This window comes from Orcinus orca, chromosome 15, assembly GCF_937001465.1.
Source record: "Orcinus orca chromosome 15, mOrcOrc1.1, whole genome shotgun sequence".
Classification (NCBI taxonomy): domain Eukaryota; kingdom Metazoa; phylum Chordata; class Mammalia; order Artiodactyla; family Delphinidae; genus Orcinus; species Orcinus orca.
Window position 1 is genome coordinate 43,243,153 of NC_064573.1, and position 22,864 is coordinate 43,266,016.

A 22,864-nucleotide genomic window follows, 5' to 3' on the forward strand; every position below is an offset into this window, starting at 1 on the left:
CATTGTACTGCTTCTTTAATCTTTAGAATTATATCTAGATTTATAATCTTTTTATTGTATAATTTTCATTGTTTTCTTTCCAATTTTTCATGTTCTACTCAAGTCAGAGCTGAAAATAAACAGATTATTCTGAGAGAGTAATAAGTATTATTATTGCTGAATAATATAATTCAGCAATATAATAATATTATAATATAATAAATATTATATATTTATTATTATAAATATTTTAGAAGTATATTATAAATAATAATAATTATATATTTATTATAATAAATATATTGAAATATATTATAAATTATAATAATACAATTAGATTTGTGTCACTTGTATGACTTTGAGGAAGTTACTTTGCTTCTCTGGGTCTCTGTTTTTGTGACTGTAATCTCAGGGCTACTGTAAAAAATAAATTAGAATATAAGTTTCTTGGCCATCTGGTAGCCCTCACCAATGTCACGCTTCTTCCTGCTCTGGTAACTCCATCCTTTGCACTTTTAGACCATCACTATCTTGAGTTTTAACTACACCTGCATTGTGCTTAGATTTTTTTTTTTTTTTTTGCATTTGTAAAAAAAAAAAAAAAGTCCGTGTATAAAAGAAAAAGAAAGCAAAGACACCAACCTGGAATGGCCTATGTCTTGTCATGGAGGGAATTGTAGTGCACTCTGGATCAGGCAAAGCAGAAGAAAGCTCAGTGTTCTTTGTGGAAAACGTGTTGTTTCTGGCACCTGGAATTTAAATAATTGTCTTCTTTTCTCATCAGTTATCCCCCTTACATAAAAATGATCTCAGACTGTGCTGTTGAGCAAGTCTTAATCACGGATTCAGAATTACTCTTTGTAGACTCAGTAAAGGAGTTGAGAAAATACTGGATTGCTAATAACAAGAAGGAAAGATCCGTAATTTTTACTTAATTGCTAGTTGTTTCTTATTTGCTAGTTGCAGTGAAGCTAGTCAGTTGAATGTACTCCTTTACACTCTTACTTGATTTCTGAAAATTAAGATAGGAGAAACTGATCTTGCTGGTTTTATTCGTTCAACTTTCTGTGAAGAAGAGGAACTGGTGATTTTTTTGGAATTTACCTGCGTAGCTTTCATTTTCCTGAGATTGATTTGGAAGCCTGAGTTAAGCGATCCACTTTTCTTCACTCAGCATTCACTCTAATCCAGTTTCTGCTCCCCGTACCCCAGGTCCAGGTTGAATTGTCTGCATTTAAGAATGAGGAGGGTCAACCAAAGCAAGATCTGAGTTCTGAAGGGAGTTGTTTTGTGGCATCCCTTTAAAGGAAGACATAAAAATAACAGGCATTTACTGGGAGACAAACTCACCGCAGGGGCTGATGGCTGTCCCCAAGGTCATGGTACATTTTTGTCACCATGTTAGGCTGGAAACCTTACTTTCTCTTTACTTCAACTTCTCTCTGAGTCTTCATAGAATGTCAAATTTTTGCCTGAGAGACCATTCCAAATTACCAAACAAATAATAAATGAGTTAAATCATCCAGTTAATAAGTCTGCCCTGACCTCGTCCAGCACCTTATCCAGCACCATTTCTACCCGAAGAAGAGATCCTGAGTCCCCCAGTACTTCCTTCCTGCCTGGGAGGATGCAGAAAAAGTATCAGCTAGAAAAACAATGTAGAATACTGATAAAAATGCATGTGCAATCTCTTTTTTACATCATATTTCTTAACAGTTATTAACTGCAGAGAGTAGTTCAGCTTTTGCTAAATGGTTAAGGAAGTACTCATAAATTTGTTGCAAAACAGTTTTATTATAACAATGTTTGACTGTTAAAGTTTTAGTATATACTGTTTAAAAATTATAATACATTAAGTCAAAAGACAGTTTTTAAAAAGTTTTTCTGTTGAAAACAATTTTTATTTTTAGTGAAAAAATACAGATACATTTTTGCTTTGAATTTCATTTACATGGCAAATCAATTTTAGGTCCTCCTAGACAAGATTGATCTATTTTTATTTTAAAACTCCTTTAATTTCAATTTTTCCCTTATTAGTCTTTACTACTATGTCATAGTTTCCTCTGCAGTTTGACAACGAAGCAAAATTCTCATTTCATAAGTTGGATTTTAAGAGGCAATGTTAAAATACTTTGAGGATCCTGAAAACACATTTGAACTTGGAACAAGGGTTATTCTGATTATTAATTTAATTCTCATGCATAAACAAGAGTCACAAGTCAACTCTGTGTTCTAGATCTCAGAGCAAGACCCCTCTATTGAGAAGAGGCCCCAGTGGTAACAGCAAGGTGACTTCCTCAGGACCTGGCAGGCTGCTCCAAAGGGTCTAGCTCCCCTCACTTCAAGATGGGCACCCTGCAGGCCTTGTTGCCACAGCCGCCTAGTCTTGGAAGAACAGATTGTCTGTGCTTCTCGGGCTGTCTTAGCACATGCCTTCCTGGTGGTCATGGCACCAGGAAGAGGGAAGAATGCTAGATGTAAGGACGTTTAGGGGGTTTCTTCCCCCCCAGGAACCCTAAGGACTGTACACTTCTGGGTTAAAAAAAAAAAAAACAACACTTTATTACTTTGCATTCCATCTAAAAAACAAATATAGGTTTTGAATATGGCAAAAGCCAGAAAGGATTATTTTATATACAATTAGAGATAATAGAGCATAGAGCCAGACGATGACCTTGTATAGACTCAGTTAAGGACAAAAAAGTTGATAAGAGGTAGGGTGCTCTCTATGGGCTAAAGGCTGAAGACCTTGAATGATCAGAAATGATTTGAAGAACTGCGTTGCCATCAGGGTAATACCCCTGAAATGACATATTCTAAGCCGTCGCTTACCTAACATTGTTACGCTCAAGAATTAAATTGCGGTAGCAGCTTAATTTAAAAGGAGTGAGACTTAATAAAATAGAGTTACTGATAATTCCTTTCTGTATCGCTTTTTGACCAGAAACACTGTGTATAATACACATTCACAAATTTCACTATGTGTTATTGTAGTCAGAGGCCTCTTTTGCTTATGAAAAAAGCCATGTTTTGTGTTCCCATGAAGTCTGTAGACACAGTTAACAAGATAAACATCACTATAAGTGATATGTAAATTACAGCTACCTACTGACATTTAAAAAATAAAGAGTAATTTTCAAAGACTATTAACACAGGATTACTGTTACTGAGAAGTGTGTAGGGAGGAGCTTAATGTAAAATATTTTCTTTAGGTAGATCCTTTCAAGGTGATTTAATAAAACACAAAATATTTATACCATACTAAACTTTCCTAAGTTTTCTATGATACTTCTATTTCAAAATTGTCTTATTGTGAGAATATAAGGAATATAGATGCAGTGAGTTTAATGCATAAACCAATACCATTAGCTTGAGCAAAATATGTACACAGGGTCTCCCAGCACCAAGAAGATAGCAAAAATTCAACTGCAACTACTTCCTTTTTTCCAAGCAGCTCAAAATGCTTTAGCAAAGACCTTATGACCATATCATTATTAATGATATAAGAAAAGGTGAAAGATTTAACAACTGGGGCTCTTGACTCCAAGCACTTAATCCACTAAAACACCTGGCATTTGAAGTTTAAAAATTATTAGGAAAATTTCCCACTGAATATGATCTCAAGATTTCTTTTGTAAAACATTAAGATTTACTAGGACTTGAATAGTATTTGAGAAGTAAGAGTGACAACACATCCAGTTTGGGGATATAAACTAGACAATTTAGACTGTAATCGTGATCAGTTTATAAGAGTAGCAAATAAGTGCCAAATCAGACCAATACTGTGAGATTTGCTATGCTATTTTGAATAATTTGGTTCAAATATCCATATTTGGCCAGTATATAATTCCAGTTCATTCTGGTCACATCAGAAGGGAACAAGGATCTTCTGTACAGATTTTACGACCTGACCCTTGTAGCTCTGCCAGACCATGTAGGTGGCCAGGAACACTGGAAATGGGACAAATCACTCTTTCCGTCACTATTACATTTTATGTGAGAAGTGGATCAAAGACTGCAGTGGAAGGCTGCACGTAGGAACCAGCAGCTGAGCTAGTCTCCATTACCAAATAGCTACCATGCTGCAAAGGGTCAAGGATGGAAATGGCTGGCTGGAGGACAGAGCCAGAAGCAGACACAGCAGACGCTCCCTGGCTGCCTGGCAAAATCTGGTACCTAACAGATTCTGACTGCTGGACTTGTACGGATTGGCCACGGGATTCAATCCCAGAGCCACTCTCTTTGGTGGGTGGCTGAGAGTTTTTGGCTTCATCATCCATCCCAAGGCTTATCTCTGCAAGTTTTTTAAATTTGGAACTGAGTGAGTCCAAGCAGCTGTCATCAAACTCATCAGCAATAAAACTGCAACAACCCAGGGAGCCGACGGGAGAACCAGGGGCACCTTTTCCTTCGTTATCATAGATCAGCAAGCAATCGTTTGCTTCCTGGCCATCGTCTTCCTCGGCACAGGCAAATGCTTTCTAAAGGTGGAGAAAAGTGGAAAAAAATGAATCGTAAGAGACACTCAGTGGAAGAATGTAATATTATACCATTCTTAGAACTCAAGGTTTGATCAAGAATGCGTGATTTAGGTAATCCATAGGAGGGCATCCTCTGTATCAGCAGTCTTGTGAGAGCCTGACCCGTAAATAGGGCCTATGCCACACCTCGGAATATTCCAAGAATCCTCATCCTAAACAAACCCTTCCTGCCAGTCTCTCCTCACACACAGTGTCAGCCTTCATCTGCTCTACCAGGCTAGATGCCAGCACTTGCCATTTCTGATACCGAAACTGTAGGTGAGATCCGTTCTAAAGATGCACCAACCAAGAGGCAAGCAACCTGCCTCCCAAAGTCCTCTCTGTTCTTGCACCCTTGTCCCATTTTGATTCTGTGCTTCCCGACACTTCACCTAATCTTGGACCACAGCCCTCGTTCCCCCTTTTATGTTTGGGTCATTAATTCAATGGTTCTTCAACATTTTTGGACATGGACTCCTTGACAATGTGAAGAATACTCCAACCCTCTCAGAAAAATGTTCGCAGATGTATTCTGACATACTTCATGGTATTGGAAATAGAAAATAAGCTGCTTTGTATTCCTAAAGAGGATGCTGCTGATCTGAAATGCAAAAGGTTTTGCTTTCTGTTGTTATTCCAGTTGGAGGAATGAGGAGCCATATTCTCTCATCTTATGTCTACCGGCCCCTCCTCCCTTTTGACCAGTAGCCGGATTTTGGCAGCCATCTTAGGTTATCTGTATTATTTTACAAGGAGCCTCTACTTTTTTTGCTTGTATTTCACCAAGCTGCAAACAAACGAACTGTAAAACTGAAGTAGAGTCAAGTAGAAAGATCTCTAATGTAAACAAGATAACAAAGCCACAAAGTTTTCCACCAAATTACCTGAGAAAAGTAGGAGTCTAGGAAGTTCATGTTTATTGCCCCTTCACCATAGTCCATGTTGGTTCCTTCCATGGAATGCCTTGTTCTCATCGTTCCGGACCGTCCTGCGGAACAGTTGCTAAGTCCAGCGGCTGCTCCGAATGCTGCAGCGGCTCCAGATCCTGCAGCTGCTCCAAGCCTGGTGGTCACTTCCATTCCCGAAGCTCCTTCCATCACCGTCCCTCCAGTGCATGTATTTGTAAAAACTTCTAAAAACAGGAGAAAATTCGATAACATCTCATGCTGTGATTTGTTTTGTTTTGTTGTGTTTTCCTGGTCTTTGATATCCGTGAGCAGTTGCCAAGTAAAGCAAGTATGTGGGAGAAAATACAATTTTATGACTCGAGGTGATAAGAATATCCCGCAGTCTGTTATGTGAGAGTAACAGAGGAGGTGAGGACGTAACAGAGGATATTAGCAGATGAAATAGCTCTGAAAACATGCTAACTGAAAAAATATACAAAGGAAATAGATTTTCAGTGACAACGGCCAGAAATGAAAAAGTAAAAACAGAATATTCAGCACACAGCAATGGAAAGCTTCTAATGTAATGCTTGTTTGTTTTCAGGAAAAAAAGAAATTATAATTAAGCTGTCATATTGGCTCAATATGGAAACCAAAGAGGAAACATACATAATGTAATCATGCAAATTAGCAGATGCTAGTTTGGTGTCTTGGTGCTTAATGAAAATTTAATAAGCTGTGACTATTTTGCCTGTTACTTTTACATTGCATTTTCATGGAAAGCTATTTTTTCTAGAGAATTCTGAATATAGTTTTTGCTATGTAATTATAATGGGAGAAGCAGGTAAGGATTAAGGATTAAGGTAGCTGATAAAGACAGTTACCTTTTTGGGGGAGATCTTATGCGGACTTTTCAGGCTGGACATTTAAAAACAATCTATTGCTAAGCATGGAATTAAGAAAAAATTGAATATTAGGCATTAGGTCTTATGGTTCTAGTTTACACCTTAGTTGTAGCGTTGAGATAAGATGAATAAAATAGTCATTTGGTAAGCCAAAGAAATAAATAATTTCACCTATATGACAAATAAGCGATCCTTGTCCCATTATGATTAAATATAAGAATTGGTAATTGAACTCAAATCAGGATCCTGTTAGCTCTGGGGAAGGAATAAGGGCAACAAGACCTAGGATGTGCACACATGAGGCTTTAACTGCAAATATTACTATTGTTGATAGGCAAAGTTGGGTGGTGAGTGCATAGTGTTTGTTATATTTTCCTTTACATTTTTCTATATGTGTGAAATCTTTGCTAATTAAAAAATTAATAATTGACTCCCTGAGAGTTCTACTTCAGTTTATTAAAGTTTGGAAAAGTATAACAAATCTTCAGCTAGTAAAAAATGGTGACATCAGTGGACAATGAACTTATTGAAGCCAGAGCTAGGTCACAGAATTGACTGATATACTAACAGTAAACCATTTCATTGAAACCCTATTTCAGGGGTAACATCTCTCAGTATGTGCACAAATATGCAAATTATTAAGAAAAGAATTTAGAACATTTCTTATCTTTCAATATTTCTTATTTAACCCATTATTGCTTTCAAAAATAAATTTTATGTTCACTTACCAGAATTTTCCATGTAATCAACTCCATTGGCAGTTATAGGTGGCACATAGATATTTGCGATTTCCTACAAACCACATGCAAAAAATAAATACATTTAAAAATTACCCAGATTTCACCAATATAAGTAAGATATGCAAATGGAGACATTACAAGAATTCCAAATTCTTCCAGGAGTAACCATTTTTATGATTTGACATCTGGAGAGCTAAGATCCTAAAAGGCTCCATTCATTTTAGTACTGACTCTCATGGGTCCTTGAGGGTCAGGAGTATCATTTTTATACCCCATTTCCTCTTTATCTATATGAATATAAATCGAATTTTGTTCTGTATGATTGAAATAAATGTTTTACGAAGTGTATCCTCACCTTGTCTTCAGGTTGGGCTCCTTCGATTCCCCACGGACGAATTGCTCCTTCTGAACCATCAGGCACTGGCATGAATCCACCCGACACGCCCCCGATAGGACCGGTCCCAAAGTAACAGGTCAACAGCAGAAGGGGGGCCACTAGTATATAGGAAAACAAAATATCAGAACATTTGAATCACTTGGAAACAATTTGACATGGCAATTGCCAGAAACATTACAAAGAAAATACAATATTTTGTAACGCTTATGGATAATCTAATAGAAAGCAAAATTCGTTTCTACAAAATAAAATTTAGTAAATTAAGCATACTAAAATTTCACATGATTATGAAACTGAAGGAGACAGATCAGATTATTCTTGAGACATGTATATTGTTTTCTTAAAATAGGCACTGTTCGATGAATGATAAAGGTGGCCATTCAGTTCCTCAATCATTTTCCGTAATATATATTTTTTTATTATTGCATTTATTTGTACATGTTGAGGCTATGTATATGGTGTCAAGGGAATACACACCTGAAGAGTCAAGATTTTAGGTGGGCATTATAGTGATTTGGTAATCTGGTCTCCAATGATCTCTTAGAGAATAGCCATTAACTTGCAAACTCCCTCAGCAACTAGAGTGATGATCTAATATCATTGCACTTTTAATTGTGACTTAGGAATTCGTAGCTTGGAGGGGCCTTCCTGCCTGGGTAATTACCATTCTTTCTGTGTGTATCAGTCACATCTTAGCAATAAAGATTAACATCATTCTCAGGCTAATGGGCCAAGAGAGAAAGGAGGCACTTCTCAGTCTAGGTAGTCAGTGACCCCACCTCCACCTTTGGCCTGCGGAGGCCACCTGAATCCTAATGTTTGAATTCTGTTCACTTACTGGCAGCTTAGTGAGAGATTTAAGAGTATATAGCCTCTGGAGTCAGACTTCTAGGGTTTGAGTTTTGGTTCCACCATTCACCAGCTGGACAAATTATGTCGTCTTTTCTTGCCTCCATTAACTGATCCAAAGAATGGGAGAATATATAGTATCTACCTCATAGATTGTTGTGAGGATTAAATGAGTTAATATAGATAAAGGATGGTACTGAGTGCCATGAGGACTTGCCAGTATTGTTTGGATGGGCTACATCAGTTGTACAAATTAGGTCAGTTTTATATATTTTATATACACATAAATGAAAAAAATTAGGCCAAGTACATAAAATAAAATAAGTTGGACATAATACATTTTCTCAAAATTTAACATAAAGTTCATATAAGTGATACTTCTAAAGGTTTTCTTTGCTTATTGCCATTCTTAATTCTATGACTTTGTTAAATGTGTGGGAAGGGTCAAATATTATAAATGGACAAATTAGTTTTGAAAAGTAATGAATATATATCTGTATGGTCAGTATTTTTAGGTGGCCATAGTAGTCTTTTAGAAATCTTGTTTATCATGTGTGTGCAATATGTATTAGGTTTTTACATATGCATCCAGAGAAAGTTCTGTCCTGCACAAAATTCAAGATACGACATTTTGCAAATGGTGATATTTCACATGAAGCAAATGTGATTGTGGGAGTAACGGAGTATATGTCCTCTGACTGTCCTGAGCCACAATCCCAAATGTACAGTAGCCTAGAGGATATATGCACACCTCAAAATTCAACATTTCAAAATCAGGCTTATCATTGCCACCCTACTTATCCGTGCTTCCTCTGATATTTTCAATTTCAGTTAATGGTTTCAGTAGCAGCCAAATTCAGTGGTGCCTATGGACTTTTGTTCCACTCTTCCTATCTATTTGTCTCCAGATCCTCTCCATGTACCCGCATCGTGCCTTGCACATCAATCCTTTCCTTTCCAGTCTTATGCCATGGCTCAAAACCTGGCCTCCATCATCCCTTGTGAACTATTACAGTAACCTCCTAACTGTTCTTTCCTTTTTACTTTACAGTACACACTGTGCCAATGTTATCTTTCTAAAATACAAATATGATCGTGTTAGTCTTTTATTCAAATACTCTCAACAACCTTCCTTTCCATGTGTGTGTAAGCTCTTTCAAACTAGTCCCAAAGCGTTCTCCAGTTTCATCTCCTTCAGTCTCCACAATTTCCCCTTGCTTTAACCTCCCAAGGCTGTGTGCTTCCTAAAACCTGCCAAGCATTTTGTGGCTTTGGCTCACGCTGTTACCCTTTGGAAACACCTTTCCCTCTTTTTGTACTTGCTATAGCCTACTCATTTTCCAAGGCTCAAATGGATGATTCCCCTGAGTCTGTGAAACCTCTGCAATATTCCTTAGTGTTCACTTTTATTTTATATTATATTATTATATATGTTACAGCTTTATCATGGTATATGTTTTCCATAGAGTTAGAGATGAATAAATCTACTACTACATGAAAACCAGAATCAAGTTCCCTTTCTTGGGAACTTGATTGATCTTGATTGAACTTGGTTGATTGAACTTGATTGATCTATATAAAGACTCATATATAGGTACTTGAAAAATTTTTGGTTTTGAAATTGACTAATCATGACATTGGAAAACTGAAACTCTGAGTGTCAGTTTCAGCTATTAAATGAAATGATGCATGATAACTTTAGAATAGTAAACACTTAAGGGGAAAGAGGAAGGAGAATATATGGCATGTGTAGGAGGCCACTAAATGTATGGATAGCAATTTATTTCTTTTTTTTTTTAAAGAGATCTGAATAAATATGGCAAATATTAATGTCTGTTAAGTCTGAGTGATGGTTATATGTTATGTGATTATATGTGTGCAAATATTAATATCTGTTAAGTCTGAGTTGTGGTTATATTTGTGCTTGTCATGGCAATTTTCTGTTCTTCTTTGTGGTTTAAAAATATCTCATAAATTAAAAAAAATTAAATTAAGAGGTTGAATAATCATTTTAACTCTAAATGTCTATGATTCTGTAATAAATTAGGGAAGTGACTGTGAATTTATCAAGGATTTCTTTTATTTACACTATAAGAATTTGCCATGAAGTTCTTTTAAATAGAGACTTGTTACATTCAAAATACTAATTGAGTCACACGATTTTAAGTGTAACTTTTTGAAACCTACCTATTAAAAAAATAAATTTTAGTTTTATTGAAAAATAATACATGTATGTAATTTCCCTCAATGTGTTCAATAAACTTAATATATTAAGTATGAGAGCCTTACAGGAGTATATTTTCAGGTAGAAAGCTATTCTGAGGAAATTCTAGATTAAGCAATAACTTCTCAGGTCTGTGATATATTTATGTGCATCGTAAAGCTCAAGGCTTATGATATCTTATATATTTTCCCTAAATTTATTTGGTCAGGGTTCTATTTTATTTTAGAATTTCATGAGCTTTGTATACAAAAAAGACATTTTAGAAAGTGCCACACTCATGGATAAAGTCATTATTTTGACCATGAACATCATGGCCAGTGTGTAGACTATTCATGCTTCAATTTTTTCCTTCTTGAGTCTCTCGTGTCGTTTTCTATATGTCTAACATATACGACTTGCTTCTCTGTATTATAAATACAGATTGTTGGCAGGTGACGTGTTAGCTTTAAACATTTCTGATTTTTCCTGAAAATGCCATTTCCGATACTTCCTGAAAATACCATTTCCCCCCAGCTTTGCCTCTAAAACAACTGCGGAGATGCATTGTCCATGCAGCGGGAAGGCCTCTGCATGTGCTGACACCCAGTGCAAGCAGGATGATGCTGCGGCATACTCACACAGCAGCAGCAAAAGACCGAGGAACAGTAGGCCGATGGCGGCAGGCCCCAGCCTCCCAGGCGTCTCAACGGGCTCAGGGGTTGTGGTCGGGGGCGAAGTTTTACAGATGTTATTGTTGTCACACAGACAGACTTCCAGAGTCAAGTCCTCCGGGGTCTTACACCATGTGCCCTTGTCGTCCGTGACGACCAGGGAGATTCTGTACACACCGGGATATACCGCCTGCAGAGTTGTTAGGGTTGCAGAGGTGTCTGAAGGGAAACAACCAAACGAATCAGCAGTAGAACAAAGCGTATCTTGCTCCTTGTTCTGAAAACTATGTTTTGTTTTTTTTTTCTTTTTGGTGAACAGAACCAGAGTTGCCATAGACATCACTGTCACAAATAGTAGGGTGAGGCTTGAGCAGATACGAGGGCTTTCGGAGATCAGTGGGTGTATGGGGCTGTACTTCCTCCTGTCCTCCTGTCTGCCCCAGATGGGCCCATTATTCTCCCCCGTGAAAACTCAGTCCTATATTTTTCCTGCGTTACGCGGGCCTCTCACTGTTGTGGCCTCTCCCATTGCGGAGCACAGGCTCCGGACGCGCAGGCTCAGCGGCCATGGCTCACGGGCCCAGCCGCTCCGCAGCATGTGGGATCCTCCCGGACCAGGGCACGAACCCGCGTCCCCTGCATTGGCAGGTGGACTCTCAAACACTGCGCCACCAGGGAAGCCCCTCAGTCCTATCTTGATTTTCCCCCCAAAGAGGAGGGGAGATGGGCATCATTTAAATCCCAGACCTCCTTCTTCTGGGACTTAACCACTCTTCTGTACGTCTGCACCAACCCCTGGACCCCTGGTGTAGACATCTGAATGTAGCCCTTCCGCCTCACTCCATGCTTTGGTGCCTGACTTATCAAGACTGAGTTTCTGCTTTGGCTGCTGCTACTTCAGCTGCTCCTGTCAGTACTTGTCCCATGAGCCTAATGCCAGTTGTATGGGATTCCCTGCGGTGAAGGCCTGTTGCTTCTCTGACTCATGAGCAATGATCATTCTCCATTCTTCATTGCTATGCTATCCCTTCCTAAGTGGGCTCCAGCAGCAGCTCTCATAAGCTGTAGGGTTGTATCCCTTGAATCATTCTTGACCCCATCATGCCCCTTGACATTGTGCCCGATCCACCTAGTCCAACCACTGCTACCTTGCCTACCCTCACCCACACAGGTGTGTCTAGTGCCAGGTCCTGTCTCTCTATGATGTTCCTTTTGTAGCCTTTTCACTGGACATGTGTCTGGTAAACCCATTCGGCTACATGCACAGTTTGGAGCTAGATCCCTACACCAGGATCAGCAAGACCCCAGGAAAGAAGGCCACGGAGGACAAGATGCCTTTGGTGACTCTAGCAATGACAGATCCCTATGACTAGGGTACCACAGAGTAAGCACATTCATGAACGGAAGCAAGATTAGTTCAGAAAAGAGCTAGAGATAAGTGAGTTCATTTACAGAGGATTTGAAGTGGCCTGCTGGTCATTATAAAATCCTAAAAGGGAGAAGATTCTTATTGTCTAATGGCTTTTTCTGTGAGACTCCTGGAAAACAGAGGAAATGTGAAATTAGCATGATAAAGGTTAAGAGAAAAGAAAGGATGGATTAGCTCTTGCCCATTGGCTAATAGGGTTTACAAATTTCAGTCCACCATGCTCTCAAGATTCCTGACTAGTGACCCACTAGTGACAACCTTGAGCAGGCTGACCCCTCCAGCGCTTCATGTCTGTTGACAGCCTGCAGACATGAAGGCTGTATTTAGAAGCCTAAACAGCTCTGCAGTAAAATAGGTGCCTGACGCTAATCTTTTTATTTTTTTGGGGTGCCGTGGAGGTACAGATAAAAATATAAAGATGTCCAAAAATTGGAGTCCACATGAAAAGCAGAAAATATTAAATAGTGCTAATATTATATCATCCCTTTTCTTTCCTGAAGAGAGAAGAAATTCATGAGGCTAGGACCTCATCTTCATTACAAAGAATTTTAAAAACTACTCTTGGAAAGGAACTGCTCCCAAATGAACTCTCTCTTAACCTTCTGGAAATATAAAGAAGCAGCAACTTTCATTTGTGGAAGCAGCTTTACAAGTAAATACTCACCATCAAGTTTTGTGATCGTCCACACTGGCACGTTTATAATTTGATTGTCCTGTGAAAATGTGTAGGAGCCAGTATAGTCATCGTTGTCCAGTAATATAGCTGTGACAACCACGGAGGGTGATGAACTACAGGTTGTTTTCTTTTTCAGGACAATTGTTGGACACTTGTCATTAAAATCAGGTAGTAGGACAAATATGGTGCCTGTAGCAGTTTCACCTGTTTTTTCTATAAGAGTGACATTTTAGAGTTAGAGAAATGTACACAAGTTGTACAAAAAATAACTAAATAAATAAACCTTTAAAATTTCTCTCACATGCAGCCAGATTAGTGTATCTACTCATGAGAAATTGTATTCGTTATTCCCACAGGTAAAAGGATGTCACCCAATTTCCACACCTTGTTGAGAGCAAATTTAAATTTATCAACTTGGCAGATGTCTTGATTAGAAGCATGGCTATTAATTTAATATGCTTGGAACCAAGACCTATAAGGTGATAAATTAACTGATTACAAATGAAATCAACATAAAAATAATAGTTTTCTTAAATGTATCCTACTGCACGAGCCCAGACTGTGTGAAAGATTTTTGCTTCTAAAGCTTGAGCCAAAGTATTTGGAATAAACTATGATTTATTTTTATTACCCAAAATATAAAGTTTATTGAAGAAAAATTTTTTAATGTTGACAATCAAAAACCATAAAATAAAAATCTCTCAGTGGTGGCATTATGAATTATTTCTGTTGTTTCCCTTAGTGCTTTTTTCTCTTTTCCCAGATAACATGATTTTGGGTGTTTATTCTTTTGTTTTATTTTTATGTTTGCTGATCGCCTTGAGCATAAATTAATTTTACACTTAGGGAAACACACATAGTCAGTAAATATTATTTTAAAAACATTTCAAAAGATTTTTATTGTTCAATGATATAAGTGCTTGAGGTCTCTATAAGTAACTCACTCTGTGTGTAAGTAACTCACAAAGGCACCTCACATTGGAGCTGAGCTTCCCTGATAAGCTTTCTGTCTCAATCTTTATCCACCTTCTCAAACCCAGAAGTTCCTGCCCCAACAGCCAACAATAGGACCAACAAAGAATTCACTGGTCCAACAAACTCCAGTGAGAAGCTGGGATGCTCAGTCTTCTCCTGGATTTACCCACCTCAGACTTGAGACCCAGGGCCCTTAAGATAATTAACTTCATCTAATGATAAAGGTAATGTGTTAATAATCACAATCATCTATTCATCAAGAAATGCCAGTTGGAGTAACATTTCTCTAAAAATGAAATATTTTTTCTTACCATCTGTGGCCAGAACCTCAGCTGTGATTGTCTTGTTAACTATGACAGCAACATCCCGAACAGTATTTTTGACAAATTTGATTTGAGCAGTGTTTGAATCAATGGTTAGCAAACCACCGTCATTACGTCTCAAGGTGTATCTGTTTTGTAATAGAAAACAACAATAGGTTTTTTTTCCAAACATGGAATGTTACCTATTTAATGAAAATGACTCATTAATATTTATTTATACTTAGTATAAGACTATGAAATATACTTTTATAAAAGCAGCAGAAGCTTAACATATTAGCACAGACAAGCAGTATTTTATAATCCTTAAGTATATGTTAGCCTGGTTTTTCAATTTTCTGCTCTGCTCAGTAAAATAACTGTGTCCTTGTTCTTTTTTTTAATGAAGATTATTATTATTGTTTTATTTTCAAATTTCTTTTTGGCTGCATTGTGTCTTTGTTGCTGCATGGGCTTTCTCTAGTTGGGGCGAGCGGGGGCTACTCTTTGTTGCGGTGCGCGGGCTTCTCATTGCGGTGGCTTCTCTTGTGGAGCACAGGCTCTAGGTGCGTGGGCTTCAGTAGTTGCAGCACGTGGGCTCAGTAATTGTGGCACATGGGCCCTAGGGCATGCAGAATACAATAGTTGTGGCACATGGGCTTTGTTGCTCCGTGGCATGTGGGATCTTCCCGGACCAGGGATCGAACCCATGTCCCCTGCATTGGCAGGTGGATTCTTAACCACTGCACCACCACGGAAGTCCCTGTGTCCTTGTTCTTTATACTGCAGCAGCTACTTTGCATGGTGCTCCACTATTTTAGGCATATGTGTCTTGTATGTGCTGTTCTATCTGACTGCATCACGGTCTTCTGGTGAAATTCAACTCTTTTTTAAGGCTCAACTGAAAGTCTCCATGAAACTTTTTCCTGATCTCTCTAGACAGGCTAAGTCATTCTTTTCTTAGTTTCCACTTTAACTTGTGCTTATGCTACCTTTGCTCATAGCACGCCTCTTCTTGAGTTACATGGTTCCTTGAGTTGGCTGCTTTGTATCCCTTTGTATCCTTGGCACAGAATAGTTTAGTTGTTATATTGTAATAGTTTATAAATTAAAACTAGTCAAGGTAAACAACAAGGTCCTACTGTATAGCACAGGGAATTTGTTCAATATCCTGTGATAAACCATAATGGAAAAGAATATGAAGAAGATTATATATGTATAACTGAGTTGCTTTGCTGTACAGCAGAAATTAACACAACATTGTAAATCAACTAAACTTCAATAAAATAAAAAAAATTCAAGGAATACTAAAATATTAAAATAAAATCTCACTTGACAAATAAGGCAGCTTTGCCAGTGTCTTCATCAATGGCTTGATATGATCCCACGATATAACTGATCAGGTTTTTACCACTTATGCCTTTTTGGACAGTAAATGTCTTGGAAGCAGGACGGAATACAATTCCTTCCCTCATATTTATTACTTTGATTATGAGTGAGGTTGACTGGACTGTGTATCGAGAGATAATTGATTTGTGAAATTCAGCTTTGTTTTTGACGGCGATACCAAGTTGCAAAGTTTGTAGTTCTTCATAATCTAGAGACTAGAGTAAAAATAAAATTAAAAGGAAAGAGGCGTTACAAAAATATGATCTGGAAAGAGGACAAGAGAGTTCTATGTTACGTGCTATGAATGAATCCTTTATTTCTATACAGCAAAACGGTTTCACAGATCTTCACAATGCTGTGATGAGACTCCTTTAGAATTTGTAACTCATGAAACCTCAGTTTGGTAATGGATACTTACAAAGCAGAGTACTTCTTTTTAGACTAACAAAACATCTTTATAGTTTCTTCAGGCTGTGTGGTACAGTGGAAAGAATCACAAATCTTCTATGGTAACATGGTTTGAACCCTGCTTCTGCTACTTAATAGCTATGTGACTCAGGGCACAATTTTTACTATCTCTGATCCTCAACTTTTTGCTTCTGGTAAAAAACCCTTACCTCATCAGATTGTTGTAAGGACTGAACTAATTAAGGCCCAAAATACGTTCCTGTAAATGGCAGCTACGTCCATTCACAGAATAGTTATTGGATTCCTGTGCAATAATATCCTTTCTGGCTTTAAAAATTCCCTGTTGGCAAAGATAAAGTATCCTAATAATCTTGGTTGGCAAACAGGCCTCTGCAAAACGATGAGTGGGTGGCCCACCGACTCTTCATAGAACCATTTTCAGATAGTCCTGTGTGTTACCTATTTGTTTGACTCTGTTATTGAGTGGCCCAAATCAAGGCCTGAGGTATCCCAGGATAGCTTTTTCCATTCACTAGTAAATTTTTTAAGGGTGATGGGACAAGGAAATGTTCATTTTGGTTACATTTGTGTATAACTGAAAATAATTATGGTATGAGAACCAGATTTGAGTTTTAACTTTGCAATGACTGGTTTTGTGGGCTCAAGTGTTTCCTAGTGGAGAAGAAGAGAACGATGCTTAAATAGGTAATTATAATATAAGGGGTAATTGACAAAAGAGATTACAGAGTCTATGTGTGAAAGCGAGTGAAGACTTGTACTTGAGAAAGTCAGGAAAGGCTTCCGAGAGGTTTTCATGTGAGCAGAGTGATACAGGTTGAAGAGGAGTTATTCAGGCAGAGTGAAAGCACTTGCAAATACCAGTTACAGAAGGTGATAGGGAGATGACTGCTGAGAGGCCTTGGATGCAATTCTGAGGGGGCTGAAGGTCATCTCAAAGGCCAGCAGGTCATCACCCTGGCTGCATATTAAGAGTCCCCTGAGGAGCCTTTAAGAACCGCTTGCTGCCTGGCCTTCCCTGCAGACCAACTGAACCAGTAGTTCCTAACTTGCCGCAGGCTGGGAGAAGCTGCAGGTCATTCACATGGACAATCTTGATTGAGGGCCATTTTCACAGCCAATGGAGAACAAGTAAAGTTTTTAAAGAGGAGAGGAGCTGGTCCAAATTGGCTTTAAGAAAAATGTGGTCGAAGGAGAATGAAGGGAAGTATACACAGGAGGTAGGTACGTCAATCAGGAACGGAGGGGGCAAGGCTGAGAAGAACACAGGCTGTGAGAAGGAAGACCAGGGCTAGACTTTAAGGGCGGTTTCTAGGGCAGAATTTGATGTCTGGCTCTAGGTGGTGAGAAAATGCCACGACTGAAGGACAAGGCCCAGGTTTCTAGTTTGGGAGACTGGATGACACCAACACAGAAGACTGGGAATATCTCATTCCTAGGCATTGTTGGGAGTTTATAACAAAACCCTTGCAACTGAGGATGGCTGTAACCCACTCTGAAAAGCAGAGTAATAGCAACCACTTATGTGGCTTCCAACAATCTAGAATTCCAGGGATCTCCCTGTTAAGGCATATTATGGATCTGTCATTCTACTGGAGTCACAGAATTAAAGAGAGAAGCTCCCATATAGTCCAATGTTCTATGGCAAGGAATGTCCTGAAATAGTGGTAATATTTTTCTAGTCTATACAATACCCAGGCATAAATAGCCTTATGTTATTTCAGATGAAGGGTCTATTGTAGCCAAGCCTGTTAAATGGAAGTGTTACTCAATTATTTATTTTTTATTTTTCAGATTTAGTTTTTACATTTCCATTTTCTAGAAAAAGTCACATTGTTTTTCCCTCTGAGGACCGTAGCTAATCCATTTAAAGTAAGTTGACAAATTCACAAGCAGCTATTCCATGTATTCTTGTCTGTTCCCGAGTTTAAGTCAGGAAGTGTGTTTTACTTTCTTGCGCATAAAACAGGCACACCGATAAATATATGTATATTAGTGTGTTTGTGTTTCTATAGAAAGTGTGATAGCTTGGAAGGAAACAAATCAACATGTTAAGAGAATTTCCTTAGGTAATGGGGCTATGTGTGTCTTCAAAATTCTATCTACTTTTATGTGTTTTTTATGTTTTCTATAAAGAAGTGGTATTATTATTCATAAGTGAATAAAGTTTATTTATGACAGTTTTGGTTAAAATATAGTAATAGTTTTGGTTAATACAGAACATTTTTCCCACTGGAGGGAAATCAGACCTTACCTTAACAACCTTCAAGATGCCTTCATTAGTTGTGAGATCAGTTTGTATTTCAAACCAGTTCCCATCATTTCCAGAGGTAAAGAAATACTCTGCAAGCCAATTATCTGTGAATTCTTCATCCAAATCTATTACTTGAAATCGAAGCAAGTCAGAACTTAAAGTGTTTTCCTTGATACTTGCTGAATACTAAAAAAATAAAAAAAAATTTTTTTAAAAAGCAAAATTTAAGACTCACTGGCAGGTTTTATCTAAATGAATTATATTCATTCTGAATGGCATTAGTCATTAATTCTCTAATTATGTATTGCCTCCTTGCTGGTTACTGAATTCTCATATTTTACAATAGCTTATTTTAAAAGAAAAGTGCAGAGAGCTTAAATAAAAGCCAGCAAGCAGGCAAATCCTGGATTAGGATGGCAAGGTATAATATAAAAAAAATATATAATTATTTTTCAAGGAATGAAAGGCACACCTGCAATTCTGTGAAGCTTGGGATATTATCGTTGACATCTTTCACTTTAATGCTACATTCACATTGTGCCGCAAGTCCTTCTCCATCTTTGTCTGTACCACTCACAACCAGATGATACTCGCTAACTTGCTAAATTTGGAGGAAAAATAAAGAAAAATGATTAATCTCTAGTGCCAGAGATACGAATGACAACTACTTGCTTCCCATGGGAAGGAGGTGAAAATATTCAAGTTCGTGGTTCATTCTCTAGAAGGACCACACGCGCTTCATTGCCCATCATAGAGGAGGTATGTGGGGCTCTGGGTGGTTAGGTGGAAGTCTTTATGAGGCTAGTACAGGTTTTCTCTGAGCTTCTTAGGGCAGGATAGTACACTTAGAGCAAAAAGGGGTAATGAGGATGGTGGGATGTTTATCGGAGGGAAACTCACTTACAGAGCTTCCCTGCTGGTCTGTTTGGAAAATCACTTGTATAAAAGTTATACAGAGTCTGATGGGGTAGCGTGCATTGATGGAGATGTGGTGGTAGGACAATGGAGCAGAGAGAGGAACGGGATTCTTTAGTATTCCGGAAGTAGGAGTAAATTTGAAAGAAGTCAGGAGAAAAAGCATGACACCAGAGAAGGCTTTACTCCAGATAGAAATTTCTCCCTCCATCTAAGAAATTTCCTTCTCCTCCATCATATGAGGGATTAACCCCGGTTCAGTCTCTGTCGTACATGCAATAGCTTCCCTTAACTCCCCCGCTTTAACTCCCACAGGTATGCTGATACTTGTTTCCTTAGGTACAGTTGATTGCGCAGGTCTCAAGTACACATCCCACCCCAGCAGAATCACACTAGGATGCAAGGAGTTTCCCTAGATTGGGCCACGTGAGTCCTGGGAACCTCTATTCCTTCCTCCTTTCATTCTCAGGTAGAAAGGAGTCACCTCTCTTAGCATTCTTACAACAGAATCCTGAGTTATTGAACGCTCCCCAGTGCCTTGCTTTACCTCTCGATCAAGTGAACTGGTCAAAGTGTGGACTTCTCCGGTGTGTCTGCTTATGAGGAACATGGGTGTGCCTGCAGGTTCCTGAGAGATAATTTTGAAGGCAATTATAGAGTTCAAGTGGTTTGGCTCATCTGCATCTGTGGCATTTAGGATCATCACCAGTGAGTCTAGGAAAACAGAAGAAGTTTATTAAAGAATATGTAAAGATTGACATTATGTTCACATGAAATGTTCGGCACAATTTCAAACTGATCTTTGTCATTTAAGATCTTAAAACTAGAGGGCTTCGCTGGTGGCACAGTGGTTGGGAATATGCCTGCCAATGAAGGGGACATGGGTTCGAGCCCTGGTCTGGGAAGATCCCACCTGCTGCGGTGCAACGAAGTCCGTGCGCCACAACTACTGAGCCTGCCCCTTAGAGCCCACAAGCCACAACTACTGAAGCCCGCACGCCTAGAACCCGTGCTCCGCAAGAGAGAAAGCACCGCAAGGAGAAGCCCACGCACCGCAAGCTGCTCTCCGCAACTAGAGAAAGCCCGTGTGCAGAAACAAAGACCCAGCACGGCCAAAATTAAATAAATAAATAAATAAAATAAATCTATTTAAAAAATTTAAAAAAAAATCTTAAAACTATCTGTGTGGGGCTTCCCTGGTGGCGCAGTGGTTGAGAATCTGCCTGCCAATGCAGGGGACACGGGTTCGACCCCTGGTCCAGGAAGATCCCACATGCTGCGGAGCAATTAGGCCCGTGAGCCACAACTACTGAGCCTGCGCGTCTGGAGCCTGTGCTCCGCAACTAGAGAGGCTGCGATAGTGAGAGGCCCGCGCACCGCGATGAAGAGTGGCCCCCGCTTGCTGCAACTAGAGAAAACCCTCGCACAGAAACGAAGACCCAACACAGCCAAAAATAAATTAATTAAACAAAAAACAAAAAAACTATCTGTGTGCTAAAAAAATATTACATGTCACTTGCAATATCTCTTACTGTCTCTGTCAATCAGGTGAGCTGCGCTGCCTTCCGTAAAAATCCTCCACTTCTCACTAAGCCTTGGTTGGTTGTGTTGAGGTTGGGACTATTTTCTCTTTATTTTTTCCCTTGCTGGTTGGACTTATAATTCTCCCTTCCCCCCCATTATCCAAGTAATGAGTGTATCTCTGTCCCTTATAATCTAAAAAAGCCCAACTGATGCATCCAGGTTGCCTAAAGCCACCTCCTTAGCTTTGTGACTAGGATAAGCTTTGACTTGATAACAATCACAACTTGGAAATATAGTACACTGGCAGTGGACAAGTAGCTCAACCACAAATATTAGAAAGGAAGACTCAGGTTATCTCGACGAATTTTTCTTCAAAACTACTGATGAAACTAAGAGGATAAATTAGCTTGTAAAAATGATGTACTATAGTGATACTTGTATCTGAAAAAAAAAAATTAAAAATGGTAGTTAAGACTTACTCGAAGCACTATTTTCTTCAATTTCACCCGTGAGCACACTTTGTGAGAACACTGGAGCATTGTCATTTATATCTAAAATTTTGACTGTTAGTATAAGTGGTTTCTCTACATCTTGTCCCAGGACACTGAGAGCACGACAGGTAATCTAGAAAAGGAGGGGAAATGTTAATTAACATTCTACAAACTTTAGTTTGCCTATTATTAAAACTTGTAGAGACAAGGCCTCTCCTGGCATGTACAGTGCTTTTGTGCAAAGAGGAAAAGTATTTCCCCAGAGAGGAGACAAAGCAGGAAAAAGTGCCGACTCTGGGCGTACCAGTTGGGCAAATTGCCCCTTCCTGCAGGCTGGTACATGTCTCCTGGCAGCATGAAGCTCTTGGCAAACAGCGTGCTGGAGTTGAGCGCTCATGCACCCTCCTGGGGTATTCCTTCAGGGGCACAACCATAAGGGGAGGCTCTTTGTTTTATTTTATTTTTTAATTTTTTGGCCATGCTGCGAGGCATGCAAGATCTTAGTTCCCCAACCAGGGATCGAACCTGCGCCCCCTGCAGAGGAAGCGCAGAGTCTTAACCGCTGGACTGCCAGGGAAGTCCAGGGGAGGCTCTTTGTAGAGGGACTAATATTGTTATTTGTCGGTGGATGGATTCATGCACTGATCTCTCTTCTAAATTAACCCCCTAAAGCCACTGTGCACCAGGGGAAGGGTGGCCGATATCGAAGACACAAACTTACTTGGAAGCTTGGGGTTACCTCACGATCAACTATGGCTGTTATGTTAATTTCTCCAGTGTATTTGTCAATAATGAAGATTCCCAAAGGGGGCTGATCCACTCCTATTCCAGAAATGTGGTAGGTAATATTCTGGGTTGCTTTGAAGTCTGAAGTAATCTGTAGCCCAAAATACCGAAAATGTTAAGGTGATCATCACTCAGGCCTATTCCTTCCCCTCCTCTCCTCCATACTCTCAAGTCAGCTATTCATTTTATTCACACTTTCTTGACACTGTGCTGTTTCCTTTTTTGCCTTGATAGATAGTAGGAGTGTGAAATAAACTCAAATTTTTGCTTCTGTTGACCACTATGGACCAATGTGTCGTTAATCATTCTGGCTTTAGAATATTTGCCCAGATTGTGGTCACCATGGTGATGTTAAAAGGTTGAGAGAAAGTCAAGGACACTTAATATTGACAAGGCTACTTCTGGATGCTCCCTTCCTTCGCAGGTAACATTAAAAAAACAAAAAAGACATTTATTTTAATTTAAAAAGGAGGAGCTGGAGAAAAAAAGGGAAAGGGATTATATAGTAAGTGTTAATATTAGAATGCATTGCTTTTATTATTATTTTTT

General features: G+C 38.9%; 2 protein-coding genes across 8 annotated transcripts in view; both read right to left on the reverse strand.

Moving 5' to 3' along the window:
- Nucleotides 1–1,603, reverse strand: part of DSG2 (desmoglein 2) — a 63,450-nt gene extending 61,847 nt beyond the window's left edge. For 5 of the 7 annotated variants that reach the window (XM_033435244.2, XM_033435246.2, XM_049698148.1 and 2 more), the window contains exon 1: nt 622–1,603. The gene's annotated coding sequence lies outside the window, so the exon portion shown is untranslated. The remainder of the gene's footprint in view (nt 1–621) is intronic. The other 2 variants (XM_049698146.1, XM_033435242.2) reach the window with 2 other exon arrangements.
- A 150-nt stretch (nt 1,604–1,753) lies between these two features.
- The window catches only part of DSG3 (desmoglein 3), a 29,211-nt gene continuing 8,100 nt past the window's right edge, over nt 1,754–22,864 (reverse strand). Inside the window, exons 4-16 of the mRNA XM_004273721.3 lie at nt 22,251–22,406; nt 21,518–21,662; nt 20,062–20,228; nt 19,072–19,200; nt 18,600–18,785; nt 15,863–16,134; nt 14,543–14,682; nt 13,245–13,469; nt 11,119–11,370; nt 7,387–7,526; nt 7,020–7,083; nt 5,384–5,631; nt 1,754–4,460 (exon numbers count right to left, since the gene is read on the reverse strand). Coding sequence (XP_004273769.2) covers nt 3,972–4,460; nt 5,384–5,631; nt 7,020–7,083; nt 7,387–7,526; nt 11,119–11,370; nt 13,245–13,469; nt 14,543–14,682; nt 15,863–16,134; nt 18,600–18,785; nt 19,072–19,200; nt 20,062–20,228; nt 21,518–21,662; nt 22,251–22,406 — 2,613 coding nt within the window. The 3' untranslated portion in view covers nt 1,754–3,971. The remainder of the gene's footprint in view (nt 4,461–5,383; nt 5,632–7,019; nt 7,084–7,386; nt 7,527–11,118; nt 11,371–13,244; nt 13,470–14,542; nt 14,683–15,862; nt 16,135–18,599; nt 18,786–19,071; nt 19,201–20,061; nt 20,229–21,517; nt 21,663–22,250; nt 22,407–22,864) is intronic.